This window comes from Cyclopterus lumpus, chromosome 11, assembly GCF_009769545.1.
Source record: "Cyclopterus lumpus isolate fCycLum1 chromosome 11, fCycLum1.pri, whole genome shotgun sequence".
NCBI lineage: Eukaryota > Metazoa > Chordata > Actinopteri > Perciformes > Cyclopteridae > Cyclopterus > Cyclopterus lumpus.
In genome coordinates, this window is record NC_046976.1 from 1,884,538 (window position 1) to 1,899,305 (window position 14,768).

At 44.8% G+C, this 14,768-nt stretch overlaps 2 protein-coding genes across 2 annotated transcripts; one reads left to right on the forward strand and one right to left on the reverse strand.

Annotated features, from left to right (window-relative positions):
• Nucleotides 1–363: 363 nt before the first annotated feature.
• On the reverse strand, nt 364–9,333 carry umad1 (UBAP1-MVB12-associated (UMA) domain containing 1). Its single transcript, XM_034545056.1, has 4 exons — nt 9,058–9,333; nt 8,729–8,817; nt 4,738–4,823; nt 364–2,665 (listed from the first exon to the last, which is right to left on the reverse strand). Exons 2-4 carry the CDS (start codon nt 8,808–8,810, stop codon nt 2,414–2,416), a joined length of 420 nt encoding a protein of 139 aa, XP_034400947.1. The 5' UTR covers nt 8,811–8,817; nt 9,058–9,333; the 3' UTR covers nt 364–2,413.
• A 106-nt stretch (nt 9,334–9,439) lies between these two features.
• Nucleotides 9,440–10,934, forward strand: rpa3 (replication protein A3). The gene is made up of 4 exons (XM_034545057.1): nt 9,440–9,692; nt 9,788–9,862; nt 10,221–10,332; nt 10,756–10,934. The coding sequence occupies exons 1-4, from the start codon at nt 9,594–9,596 to the stop codon at nt 10,836–10,838; spliced, it is 369 nt and encodes a 122-aa protein (XP_034400948.1). The 5' UTR covers nt 9,440–9,593; the 3' UTR covers nt 10,839–10,934.
• Nucleotides 10,935–14,768: the final 3,834 nt, after the last annotated feature.

Sequence of the window (14,768 nt, forward strand, 5' to 3'; positions counted from 1 at the left end):
AGGTCATAAGGTGAACTTGTCCCAGCATCAAGACCAACAAGTCCCAAGTCAAGGCCCAAAAGTCTCAAATTACAGCAAATAATTCCGAGATGAGTCAAGAGAGTCCCAAATCTAATCCTGTATCAAGAACAAGCACCCAAGTCAAGTTAGCTGGTTTAGAGTATCGGTGGCGAGATCCCCGGGAACTCCAGTCCAGGACGATGTGTCAGTGGACAAGACACTTAGCCCAAGATTATGAGATTTTTAAATAAATATATATATATATATATATATATATATATATATATATATATATATATATATATATATATATATATATAGATAGATAGATAGATAGATAGATAGATAGATAGAGACAAAATAGACAATGCTCTTAAACTTTATTTGTAAATGCCAACAGATGTACACTTTAATAATAACATTGTTTAGGAGGACGATCTAAGTGGGCGTCAACTGGTGGCTGAATGCTTACTTCTAAAATACTGTATATTAAAAAGGCACAACAGGTTAGATGAGACCAAATTTGACTATGTACAGACAATCAAGAGCTACAAATACAGTATTTGGTAAATTCCTGGGTACAATCAGGTCTATGCAAATGCATTTCCTTTTCCCAGCAGAAATTCTATATTTATTTCTGGGGCTATTTGCAAAATAACTCAAACCAAAATCACCCTGGTAACGGAGACAATCGAGCCAACTACATGATTCAAATCAGGATACACACATCAATCTAATCACCAACCCCCTTATGCTTACAGTGTGTACCCGCAATAAAGCCTTCTGTTAAAAAAATCACATTCAAATAACTGAGACTCAAATAATAACCAGGAAGAACTAAAGGAGGCCGTATGCCGACAAAGCCTGGCTGGAAAACATGTTGGAACTACAATTCCCTTCACTCTAACACTCACTCTGAGTTTCAACATACGTACTAGTTTCATACAATCATTTTCAATCTTCTCCACTCAGTTTTGCGTTTTTCAAATTGATGTTATGTAACTATCAGTAAGCAGATGTTTCACAATAAAAGCCTAGAAACTCAGAGCAGCAGAGAGGGAGTACCAGGCCACTCTTCAGCATCAGGTCAGACAGTCCTCATAGACACCACTCATTGATTATGTAAACAGTAGTCATACAGCTTCATCTCTTAGGTATAGACAGAGCACAGTACATGCTGGTAGTAAAACATGTACAAACTCTGGGCATTACTAGTGGGATGTATATTTCTTTTACTGCATTCTACTGCTAAATGTGTGCCGTGAACACGAGAAAGCAAAGACTGATGGAAAAAGCTGGCAGAAGATTATGCTGGATCAGAAGGAAGGCCAAATCCAGGGAGCAAAATTAACCATATCAAAATATTACACAAGAGCTGGAGTTAGTAAAAGTAGTGTTACTGTAAATTCCATCCATGATGAATGCCATTTGTTGTCCGAGTACTAAACTTCTGTGCAATAACATATCAACCATCACTTAAAGTACTATTTACATTTTAGAGAACCTGGTTATTGTGGTTCTGGCCACCATTCATATCTGTAATAAACGGACTGTAAAAGGTATTTGCTGAGATCTGGCAAAACTGAGGCATCGCTAAAAAGTGTCAGGAGACATAAAACTGAGACCTGGACCAGGCTGGTACCCGGGTCTTCAAGACCCACCAACAAAGATCTGGAGCCCAACGACAGAGACGACTACGCCTGCAAATAAAGACCCACGCAGACCGGCACAGTTAGAGAGAGAAACATTGAATAAAACTGATTTGAAAATAAGCACACATGAACCCAAGCCTGAGTCCGGGTTCTACCACTCACATGATCAGAAGGGTCGCAAAACAAGGTCACCAGGTTAGGCCAACGCAATTTTTGGCTTTACCCCTTTGATTTGTTTTTGTCGCAATGTTCCCAGATCTCAGAAAATTCCTTGATGAGTGCGAAGGTCATCGGAACTGCTAGAAACCCAAAAAGCAATAAAGCGCAGGTGTCCCGCTGAGTCAGAGGACATTGTGTTGACACGCTGCACCGTGTCTGTAGTGGAACATGTGTGTATGTATAATATACACCCTTCATAGCCCGGCTCATATCGGACACAGAAGTAACCGGCAGGCCGAACAGAGAGCCACACAACGAGGAACAAGACCACCACAAGTCCACTCGGGTCTTTTAAAGTGTTCCCGTCATCAGTTGCACACATTGGACGCTTCCTTTCCAATGTGGCGTCTTTGGATTTCAATGAAAATGGATACGAGTGAATAACAGTTCCACAAACTATCGTATGTCTCGTGTAAGCTTCTACTTGTTCCTAATGCTACAGAATCACATGCACTTGTTCAGTGTGCTGCAGGGCCGGAACCTCCCAAATACCCGACATCAGACAGAGTTCCCTAGAGCGCTGACATCGGCACTCTGACAGACTAGGCGCTGTGAAGCACAGAGTTCTCTAAAGTGAAGTCGTACTGGAAGCTAGCCAGGTTGTAGTTCACGTCCCGGGACAGCAGCACGTCGGGGATGAGGGGGAGCCCCGCCTGCACGGCCAGGACATGGGGAGCGAGCGTGAAGGGGACGTCCCCGAGGAGATCCGGGAGAGTCTCGGTGGCCGGCGCTGTGTTCGGCAGCGGCGCCGGGTCCCTCGTGCCGGCGGGTTGAGCAGGAGCTGGATAGGGTGGCTGTGAGGAAACAGACACACGGAGCTAAAGTCAGTGTTCAGTTGAGATGGTACTTTCAGATGCACCTTTGCTCATCGTCTCCTTTCACAGCGGCTCCAGAGCTTCAGGGCGAGCACGCACACACAGAGAGAGAGCGCTTTGTACGACTCAATACTCTCCCAAACATTTCCTGCTATCCTCAACCTGACGAACCACCATCCCCAATTGGTTTTACACGGTGCATTGCATTGTGGTACGTCAACAGAAGGCTTTAAATAGAGCTGGATGTCACTCAAATGTCAAGATATCTTTGACCAAACACTTCGATATCGATATAGCGACGATATTTTAGGTTGACTATTGGTGCTACATAATAATAATGATAATAATAGTAATGGCGGTCCCACGTGCGAGTGAGCAGAGACAGGTTATGATTACACACGCCGCCCTTGGAATGTGATATTCTGTCCTCATGTTTCAGTTTATTTATTGTTTGCGTACTGTGCTGCACTAAGATGCACATTCCAACATGCTGTTCCTAATTCAGCATGTTGCTGAAAAACAAAGCCTCAGTGCCGTCATGAAATGAGAGACTGTTGGTAGCGTTCTGGAATGAGGCACATGGAGGTGGTTTTTCCATGAGCAGAGACTTTCTGTGGAATCGTGTTTATTCCGCTATTGAGACTTTTGAGCAGGCAGCCATGCACTGAATGTGGAGGAGTGAACACTAAGGTGTGCGGTCATACCCTCCTGCTTCCCCTCATCCAAACGTTACCGTGCTGCAGTGTGAAGGACGTTACAGACGCTTATCTAAAAGCCCACCGAGCACGAAGATACACGACATGTCTTCAAACCGAGAGACGGTGCTGCAACAGCGCGGCTCCAAATGGTGCCAGGTTGCTTGACCAGTTGGACTCGTGTGGGGGAGGTTTACACACTCGGCCTTCAGAGGAGAGAGAATCCTCCAGAGTGGCAGATCTGAGACTTTGTTTTTGTGCTTTGGCATGTAATTAGAGGCAAATGTGAGACTAAATGCAGAGAAGATGTTGTTACAGGAAATGCATATTCCTCCGCAATTACGAGGCAGAGGCTTCCTTTGGAGCGCGGGGCGGTCCCAGATCAGTTTTATGAAACAAAGCACCAAATAAAGACGCTACACCTGGGAATGATCGGGATGTTTGTTGTAAGGAGACAGTAACTATGTAAACAGCAATCCTTTTGGTCATATTTTCCTGCATGTCTTTATGAAAGACAAAATAAAGAAAATAAGCATCCATTCCCCTGATTGGTTTAATGTTATTATCTGGCTCCAATCCACCAGGAAAATTCACCCTGCAGTGAATGTAGAGATATTTAAGTAAAAACTAACAAATATGCTCATTATTTTCTTTATCAACCGATTTATAATTCTGTCCATAAAGATATTTATAAAATGGAAAAGAAATTGCCATTATACTTTGCCAGAGCCTAAAGCGATATTTTCAAATGTTTTGTCCAACCAACAGTCCAAAACTAAAATACCTTTCCTTAAAGGTCCCCACATCTACCACGGGACCTCGATCCATGGTCAAAACAGTCTTATGATTCACTCTTTGATTCAGCTCTACTGAATTATTTGAAACAAGTGCTGGTTCGATCTCCATGGTACATGACGGTACCTTCGTGGACAGTTCTACCAGTGATTGGCCGAGTAGTTGTACAGCGTCGATGCACCGCTGCGCACAGGCTGTAGCCTTTAGAAGCAACTGCACATTTCTAACCCGCTTCTGTGGGATAGTAGGTGTTACTGTCACGGTGTCATGGTGGCAACGTCGTTGTGTGTGTGTGTGTGTGTGTGCGTGTGCGTCTGTTGACTGTGCACGCTTTGGAGTGAGGTTCTCAGGCTTCCTGTAGCACCATGTGATTGAAGAACCAGAGTGCCGTTCCCGGGTGCCATATGGACGCTGGTTTACATCGCTGCAGCAGACTGAACCATGCAGGACGAGGCCAGCTGGTGATGCTCACAGCCAAACGAGGCTCTCCTGCTCCGATTCAGGAGCTCCACCAAGCCGAGTACAGAGCCGCGGGGGGAGTGAAAACCTCAACACGCTCACCCTAAACGGCTGCACGATGACGTTGGTCGATGGCTGCGCGATGTTCACGGTCTGCATCTTCCTCTTCTGCTCCTCCACCGTCTCTCCTGCAGCAGAAAGTCGCTTATTAACAAGTTATTCACAACGTGTACAGTATTGAAGGTGCCATGTGTAAATCATGGCAGCCTGCTATAAAGACAAAGGGGGCATCATTTCACCTCCACCACCGAGTCCACACAATCTAAATGTACAGTCATAGAAATATCAGAAGAAACAAGACGCTGGCCGTCGGTGTGTTGACTTCGACACTAACCGGGTCTGTGTCCGCTTTGCTAGTTTGTTTATTGGAGTACATCCAAAGTGGTAGAAACAAGGACAATGACTCATGATTTTGTTTCGCCAACCCCCCACCAGGAGGACGGAGTCACCGTGACGTCACCCACTGGTTTGTGGACTGACGTTTTCAAGCCTCGAGTTTGCCATTTTGTTTGGTTTTTGCAACCAGTGACAGGAAGTAACCATAGAGACGCCACATTTGGCCCTGGTAGCCAACCTGCTGGCTGGTAGAGAGAATGCAGGTTCATTGGCTACTCTTTTCTGAATGGGAGATAACCGCCCGGTTAGCAGCTGTACACAGCCGGGGACTGGGAGTCCCAGCTGTCTGTCTGCACTTCTTGAACACAAAGCAGGTCAATGAGGGGGGAGTATTTGCGCTGCTGTACAAAAGCTTTTTCTGATCACAATAATGGATTATTGAGTGAGCATTAGGACTGCTGAGAAGGAGCAAACTAAAGAATTGCTTTTATCCTGCGAGTAGGAAGTGTGGTGAGCTGCTGTCATGGAGCCAATGAATCAGATCTCTCTGGTCAAGAGGCTGGAACACTGAGTCAGTGGATGTACAGAGTTAATGCTTTCGCCCGCCCTCCTCCTCCAACCTGACTCTGTCCAGAGTGACATCATTTACAGTGATGTCATTGTCTCAGCTTAGTGTGCAGCTTCCACATGGAAGAGATGAGCTTTTCCTCTGGGACTCAACACGCCCCAAAGCCCTCTTGTGTGCCCATAGATCCCCAACAGCAATAATATATGCGATATAATATGAATAAGTATGTTTTCTTAAGTGTATAATCACCTGAAACTAAGAATCAATGTGTTTTCATGAGCTTAGAATGAGCCGTTTATGACCTGTCATCTTCATGGAGTTCACCATGTTTCTACAGAGGCCCAGAAGGGATAAACTAGCTCTAGTGAGTCTTTCACGTGTTTAACTTACCTGAAGGCCAAACTGCGGTAACAAGAGCCACCACTAGATGGCACTACACACTGTCATGTTAATTCAATTCCAATTCAGTTTATTTTGTATAGCCCAATATCACAAATTACAAATTATCCTCTGAGGGCTTTACAATCTGTACACATACGACATCCCTGACCTTTGACCTCACATCGGATCAGGAAAAACTCCCCAAAAATAACCTTTCACAGGGAAAAAAGGGAAGAAACCTTCAGGAGAGCAACAGAGGATATATATATATATACACACACACACACACATACATATTGTATTACAATTCCCCCTTTGACTATTAAAGGGATAGTTAGCATGTTTAAAGGGAGTTGGTATCGTCATTGTGTTACTACTGTAGATACAGTTTGGAATAACAAACAATGTAATGCTGTGGATGTACTTTAGACAGCTAAAACAATCTCATACTAAGTGTATTCTATATTTAGAATGATTTCTGAACTGAAAGTCAAATGTATCTATGCTCTCCTAGAAGCTGCCTGCCTGTTGATGATACCAGTAGATACGTGTCATTTCCTGTTCAAAAACACTCTAAATAGAAAGTACCCGTAGTATGAGAATGTTTGTTCTAACTTTCTCATTGCTCCGGTCTGTTTCTCCAAACCTCATCTACAGTAATAACACAATGATGACACAAACGTACTTTGAACCATGCTAACTATCCCTTTAGTGGTCCTGAACCATCACATGGGCACCAGATAGACGGGGGAAAACCTGAACACGTCCTTTTTGTCAAAACAAATCCAAATTAGCGACAATAATCCTATTAACGACTTAAATGAATGGTTTACGGTGTCAACAATAAATGACCTCACATTTAATAGACTAAACCAATTCATTGAGAAATGACAGCAGATTAATTTCAAGTCAAAATAAATTTGCAGCCGTCCTTTCCATAGAGTAGCGCTATCCATATCATATTTCTAAATCATATTCAAAAGATATATTCGTAGAGTTTGACCTATTTGTTGTATTCTGTTATTATTATTACCGCCTCATATTCATGTTTTATTATCCTGGATACGTGTCTAAAATGGGTTGTAATGGTTTTATGACGCTCTGTCTTTACTATGTGACTATATCACTGTGCTTGTTAAGCACAAGACTCAAAATACAACATAGAGCTGCAGCATGGGGTATAATGTTATAAAGCTTCAAGCTCTGAAGCAGTGTGACTCTTTCAACACCACAGACTGTTCATTTCAAACGAGACTGCTTTAGTCAGGCAGAACGGACCAGCAGCCTCGTCCTGCTGAGACTTCCCACAGACTTGGGCTCGGTCCGGCCTGGCCAAGTGGTGCACCTGTCGTCTTCGATAGGAGGACGTGACTAGATGTTCAGTTGGATGCATCGAGGCGAAACGGGCCGCCTGGCTCTGACACTTGTTCTCCTTGGCCAACATAATAGCGTGTGGCTCCTGACCATCTGTGTGGGCTCCTCCGGTCAAAGCCACGGCGAGGGTTAGCGGTAAATGTCACGGCACGCTTCTGTCGATCGTTGGGATTTTAGGTAAAAACTGTTTGGAGGATTCAGTTGGAACTACAAGGAAGTTTAAGCTAAATATTAAAATAGAAATAATTCTGTACACATTCATTGTTACGCAATGGGAAGGCTATTCTGAACAACAGAATAAACAAGCTGCCAATCACATTTTATTTCAGGGGTTGTCATTTATAAGTACATCTCTACAACTGGAGCTTGCACAGTTATGATGGGGCTAGCTCAGTTGTTGTCATGTGACCTAAGTATCACATTGTTGTCATGTGATGACAGGAGCTGGTGTATGATGGAATCTCAAGAGCGCCGTACCTTGATGAGGAGGAACACAAGATGCAAGTAAGAGGACCGTGAGTTACGATCATAAAGTCGAGCCAGGGGCATTTCAGAAAGACGACGGCCCACTGAGTCATTTCCTGTATCTGTGTCACATGATGTTTACACTGCTGTGTAAACATCATGTGTTAGCAGAATCAAAATCAAAAATACATTATGCAACTATAACTACATGTTTTATCCGCATGACCTTCACACCACAGAGACAGGACATCTTTGCTCCAAGGCGTCTTCGATCAAACTATTGTCTCCAAGGTCAAGAATGACATCCGTGCTCCAGAAAAATGATTGCAAAACAAAGTCACACACTCGGAGGAAACTGCCTAATGTGTGATATTTCAGATTTGGTCACGCGGTGAAGGATGATCATGAGACGAGGCACCACCACAAACTTCCTCTGCCAGTATTTCCTTTTGTATTCTTCCCTTCATCATCTCCATGAGCTCCTCCCACTGTGGAGGATAGCACTGGAGCGCAATACCACATCAAAGTTGGCCACCCGAATGTTGATTCTCTGTATTTGCTCCTATTCATGAAGCATTACACCTCGAATCAACTGGAAAAGAAAATATATTCACCGAGCTCCGTTAACCTTCTCACTGTGACACTGTGCCTCATTAAAGATCTTCAAGTGAGCCGTTCCTTACACAGTACAAGCGCCATGAGGGGAATACCACACCAAACAACGTCCTACTTAAAGGCATTACTTTGCTGGGTCAGGAGGAGCCACTCTTTGAGCAGAAACACGCCGAGGCCGATGACTAAACTGCCCCCATTCCTGCTGTTTGGTGATGCATAGGACATTTGAAAAGACATACATAGTGTACCAAACGGTTTCTTTTATATGAGATTAGAATAGATTGCGTTGCTCACCAACGATAACAAAGCCTCCATCCGCTTCCTTCTCGTGTGCTGCCTTCTTGGAGTCTTTCCGGAGTCCAAGGAAGCTGAACATGATGGCCCTTCAGTTAAAAGAAGACATTGTGAGAGGTGGCAAGACGTGATCGACTTCAAGTGCCATTGGATAGTTGGGAAGAGGTCAGATAGCCGAGGTATGATTATATTTATAGGCGTATTCAACATTCTGCCGACACTTCCTGAGATGCTTTGAGCGAACTAGCGTCACAGCCGGGGACAGTAATACTGTATTTATTCTAAACCCATGAACATGGTGCATCAACTCAACGTAACGACGGTCTTACTTGGTGTGTCTTGTCGTCCTGACTTTCAGAGGCAGAAATTACTTCGGTTCATAGTTCGCTCGTGTTTTAGTTTCAATAAGTTCGGTTTCATTCGGTCCCTATCGGGTCAGCACGGCCCCCGCTAGCTATTGTAGACCACACGTTATAACCTAATTATTCTTCCGTCGGTACTTTAACCGTGCAATCTCGTCCGTGTTATGTTATGGCGCTGACGTCATTGACCGTAACACCGTCCGTGTTCGTGTAGAAACTGTAACACCGCTTACCGTTCCGGCACAAACGACGCTGTCGGCTACATGTAGCAGACATCGTGAGTGTTGTTTCCGGGGAACAGAATGTCAGAACACAGAAGTGGAGGCGTTGGATTTTCACCCCTGCGTTTGCCGTATTACAAGCCTAGCGGTTTTTCAACTTGGATGTAGAAACCCCGCCCGCGAGAGCTTGTACGTGACATAAAAAGTATTCAACTAAATATTTCCCGCGCGATACTGCTTTATACTGAGTTCAGCAACGCCATAAACAGAAAACCCGTAAAGATGGCCGGAATACTGGAGCTCCCCAAACCCAGAATAACCTGCGCGCTGCTGTCGCAGTACATAAGCAGACCGGTCTGCTTCGTTGGGCGCGTGGAGAAGGTCAGTATAGCTGGAGTGAGGTTTAGAGCGAATGTTATTTGAACAGTTAGCTAAAAAACAGGCTAATACAGAGCGCTTCTCTCCGGCTCCGCCAGGTTCACCCGACGGGGAAGTCGTTCACTGTCGCGGATGGAGAAGGGAAGATCGCAACAGTTGAGCTGAACGACCCTGTGAGTAACTCCACTTCCTGAGTCCGGTCGCTGAGCTTCATCACATGGCTGCTCACTGCAGTTATTTGACTAATTTTCGCCGTAAGCGTCTAAACCTGAAATTATTTTCCAATAACTTAAAGCAGGTTCTGTAGGAACCATCTCTGACGTCATGGCTCCTTCCTCTGCGCCACGCTTGTCAGAAAGCTACAGTAACAGAGTTACAGTGTGGCATTGCTACTTTTAAAACTATTTAAAAGAGAAAAGTATATATTTTAAATATTTCTTCCTCCACTGTATGTTAAAGGAATATGCCTTTAGTACTATTACTCCATCTTTTAACATATTAATAATGGTATGGTATAATGTCTTTCCCCAGCTTGAAGAAGAGCTGAGCGGTATTGTGGAGGTCATCGGCATGGTGTCCAACAAAGGAGCTATATTGGCCAGCACATACAACCTGCTGCGAGAGGACAGGGGCATCCCCTTTGGTAGGTCTGCTTTGTTACTCCATACAGGGAACCGGCCACCTGTGGAGGTTCTAAACTGTTCTCCGTACGGGGAACCGGCCATCTGTGGAGGTTCTAAACTGTTCTCCTTATGGGGAACCGGCCACCTGTGGAGGTTCTAAACTGTTCTCCGTACGGGGAACCGGCCATTTGTGGAGGTTCTAAACTGTTCGCCGTACGGGGTACCAGCCATCTGTGGAGGTTCTAAACTGTTCTCCGTACGTGGAACTGGCCATTTGTGAAGGTTCTAAACTGTTCTCCGTACGGGGAACCGGCCATTTGTGGAGGTTCTAAACTGTTCTCCGTACGGGGAACCGGCCATTTGTGGAGGTTCTAAACTGTTCGCCGTACGGGGTACCAGCCATCTGTGGAGGTTCTAAACTGTTCTGTCTGCTCATCCCACAGACCTAGAACTCTACACTGAAGCCCTGAAAGTCATCCATGAATTCCCGCAGCACTACCCATTCGAAGTGGCTGCGAGTGGATGAGGAGAAGGTCACTGTGAGGTTCATATGTCCACTTTAAGTTGTATAAAGGAGAGTCTGTAAAGTTCTGTTGGTAAATTAAAACCTGTAAAGACCATATGAAAGTTTGATTGATTTATTTTAAACCATGAAATTGTCAACATGACACCACAGCAACCTTTTCAAATTTGCATTCTTGACTTGAGGGTCAGAATCTGTCTGTGTGTGTGTCCTATGTTTACAGCTTCGGGAAGGGGGGACCAACCGACAGACACATTACATGTCATTTAGCTGACGCTTTTATCCAAAGCGACTTACAATAAGTGCATTAAACCATGAGTCCAAACTCAGAACAACAAGAATCAAGAAAGTACAATTTCTTCAATAAAGTTAAACTACAAAGTACTATCAGTAAGATACATTTAAGTGATACTAAAGTGTTAAACTACAAAGTGCTATCAGTAAGAGACATTTAAGGGCTACTAAAGTGCTACTACGGCTCTACCTTCCCTATTCAAGGTATAGTCAAAAAGATGTGTTTTTAGTCTGTAGAGACTTCCTGTTCTGATGTCAATGGGGAGCTCGTTCCACCAATGAGGAGCCAGCACAGCAAACAGTCGTGACTTTGAGTGTTTAGCTCGAAGTGAAGGAGCTACAAGCCGATTGGCAGAAGACGAGCGAAGTGAACGAGCTGGAGTGTGAGGTTAGACCATGTCCTGGGTGTGAGGTTAGACCATGTCCTGGATGTGAGGTTAGACCATGTCCTGGATGTAAGGTTAGACCATGTCCTGGATGTGAGGTTAGACCATGTCCTGGATGTAAGGTTAGACCATGTCCTGGATGTGAGGTTAGACCATGTCCTGGATGTGAGGTTAGACCATGTCCTGGATGTAAGGTTAGACCATGTCCTGGATGTGAGGTTAGACCATGTCCTGGATGTGAGGTTAGACCATGTCCTGGATGTGAGGTTAGACCATGTCCTGGGTGTGAGGTTAGACCATGTCCTGGGTGTGAGGTTAGACCATGTCCTGGGTGTGAGGTTAGACCATGTCCTGGATGTGAGGTTAGACCATGTCCTGGATGTGAGGTTAGACCATGTCCTGGATGTGAGGTTAGACCATGTCCTGGATGTAAGGTTAGACCACGTCCTGGATGTGAGGTTAGACCACGTCCTGGATGTGAGGTTAGACCATGTCCTGGATGTGAGGTTAGACCATGTCCTGGGTGTGAGGTTAGACCATGTCCTGGATGTGAGGTTAGACCATGTCCTGGATGTGAGGTTAGACCATGTCCTGGATGTAAGGTTAGACCATGTCCTGGATGTGAGGTTAGACCATGTCCTGGATGTAAGGTTAGACCATGTCCTGGATGTGAGGTTAGACCATGTCCTGGATGTAAGGTTAGACCATGTCCTGGATGTAAGGTTAGACCACGTCCTGGATGTAAGGTTAGACCATGTCCTGGATGTAAGGTTAGACCACGTCCTGGATGTAAGGTTAGACCATGTCCTGGATGTGAGGTTAGACCATGTCCTGGGTGTGAGGTTAGACCATGTCCTGGGTGTGAGGTTAGACCATGTCCTGGATGTGAGGTTAGACCATGTCCTGGATGTGAGGTTAGACCATGTCCTGGATGTAAGGTTAGACCACGTCCTGGATGTGAGGTTAGACCACGTCCTGGATGTGAGGTTAGACCATGGAGCGGAGTATTGTGGGTAAACTTAGGAGGTTGAAGACCAGTCGAGCTGCTGCATTCTGGATGAGCTGTAGAGGTCGAATGACATTAGCAGGTAGACCTGCCAGGAGGGAGTTACAGTAGTCTAGCCATGAGATGACCAGAACCTGGACCAGAGCCTGGACCAGAACCTGGACCAGGACCTGGACCAGAACCTGTGCCGCCTTCTGAGTGAGAAGAGGTCGTATTCTCCTGATGTTGTACAGCATGTACCTACAGGAGTGTGTTGTTGTGGTGATGTTGGCAGTCAGGGAGAGTTGACTGTCGAGTGTCACACCGAGGTTCATGGTGGTCGGGGGCGGGGCCAACACTGAGTTGTTGAAGGTAATAGTTAGGTCGTGGGTGGGAGAGCCTTTTCCTGGAAGGAGGAGAAGTTCAGTCTTGTCCGGGTTCATTTTCAGGAGGTTTGCAGACATCCACTGAAAGATGTCAGTCAGACAGGCAGAGATTCGTGCTGCTACCTGTGTTTCAGATTGGGGAAACGACCAACCAACACAAACACTTAAAGGAAACTTGGTGTTAATTTCTTTTAATGACAACCACAAAGTGCACGTTTTGTCACTGCAGTGTATTTTTTTCTTGGCTTTTGAAAGAACATTTCCAGAGCCTCTCGTTTTGGGAAGTCAGAAACGTCTGGCCCATTTATTGAGATTCGCAACAGGCTGCAAGATGGTCTCCTTGCAGCCTGTTGCGGATGTTTGTCTTGACCTGCAAATACATGAACTCTATACTTTAAAAATGATAGCCGATAGCTTAAAATAGTGATAGCTAAAAGCAGCAAATCCCATTGTGGAAATGATGTATTACCCTGTTTATGGTGGAGAAGTTTACACTGCTGTCAGGGCAATGGCCGCCAACAGGCTCATTGTTGGGTACAAGACACCAAACTCCTCATATTGTGAGGACAGTATGGCCAGCTGTGTTTTGTTCTGAAAAGAAAATACAGTACATAAATAAATACATTAATTAATAGATGGATACAATACAGTAGCAAAATAACCAGATCTCCCAACCAATAGCTGCCAAAGCCATGATATTGTAAAATTATAAATTAAACTTTGTTTACCGGTCGGTCGGTCTCATCCATCGGAGGGCCAGCCCTCTGGAGGAGTGCCCGGGGAGCTCGGTGCTGAGGTCGAGGAGGTGACAGGAAGCAGCTCCAAAAGGCCTTTTTCACTTGTCACGTTGTGTAAATGAGGAAATGAATGAGGCTGGATTCCATTTAGCTGCTTTGATTTCAGGGCCCTGTGTTGTGCATGCGGACACTGGACTAGTGTCATCAGTACCACCTGTGCTTTTCTGGCAAAAAAAGGCCTCGTGAACCGTTGACCGTTCAATAATAAGAGAACCGGATATTACATGAGGATAAATGAACCTTGCATAGTAAAACCCACTGCAGAGTGCACGTCTTCCACATGGGACTGAAACAGTGAGGTGCTGTGTTACATTTACAACGTATGGTATTTCACCTTTTTTTCACAGGCACATACCTGTGTGCATAATATATATTGTTGTCAATTGCTGTGCATGTATTTCTGTAAGCAGTTGGTACTTTACTTATAAGACAGCTGCATTATTGTAATAAGAGAATGACGTATGTAACATAATAAGAGGCCCACAAGCATCAAAAACACTGTATGCATCTAATCTCTTGTATCAGAATCAATCACTGTCCATCAATATGAAAGAAATGAACTCACGTCCATGTTGTCAAAAGGGAATTAACGATTGAGCCACAGTTGGTCGGACCAGACTGAATGTGAATGTATCTTTGTCTTGTTGTTGAAGTATTTTCATTATTTTCTTTACCTTGACACGCCTGTCACACAGTAGCTCGACCACATTCCTTCCTCCCAGTCCACGATGGGATGCCCTCTCATATGAAATAACTGACATCCAGTTTGGTTGGGTGCCTTAATCCTACAGCAGAAACTGTCAATTAAAACAATAATCACATATTGTGTCAAACAAGAAGTAGTTCAGCTGTAAATCTCTTATTCCACTTCGTCCACCTCATCAGACCCAGATGGGCGAGAGGGGAGTGGGAGGAGCCTCTGGGCCGTCCTCCCATCAGGACCCCCCTATTTTGATTTAAACTCAGTGGGACTGCTTTTCCCTTATTTTTAGAAACAACGTCACCAGGCGCAGCTATAACCTAATTACATATTCCTGACCACAAGAGGTTGTTTCATCTGTAATTGAAGCAAACATCCTTCTCGG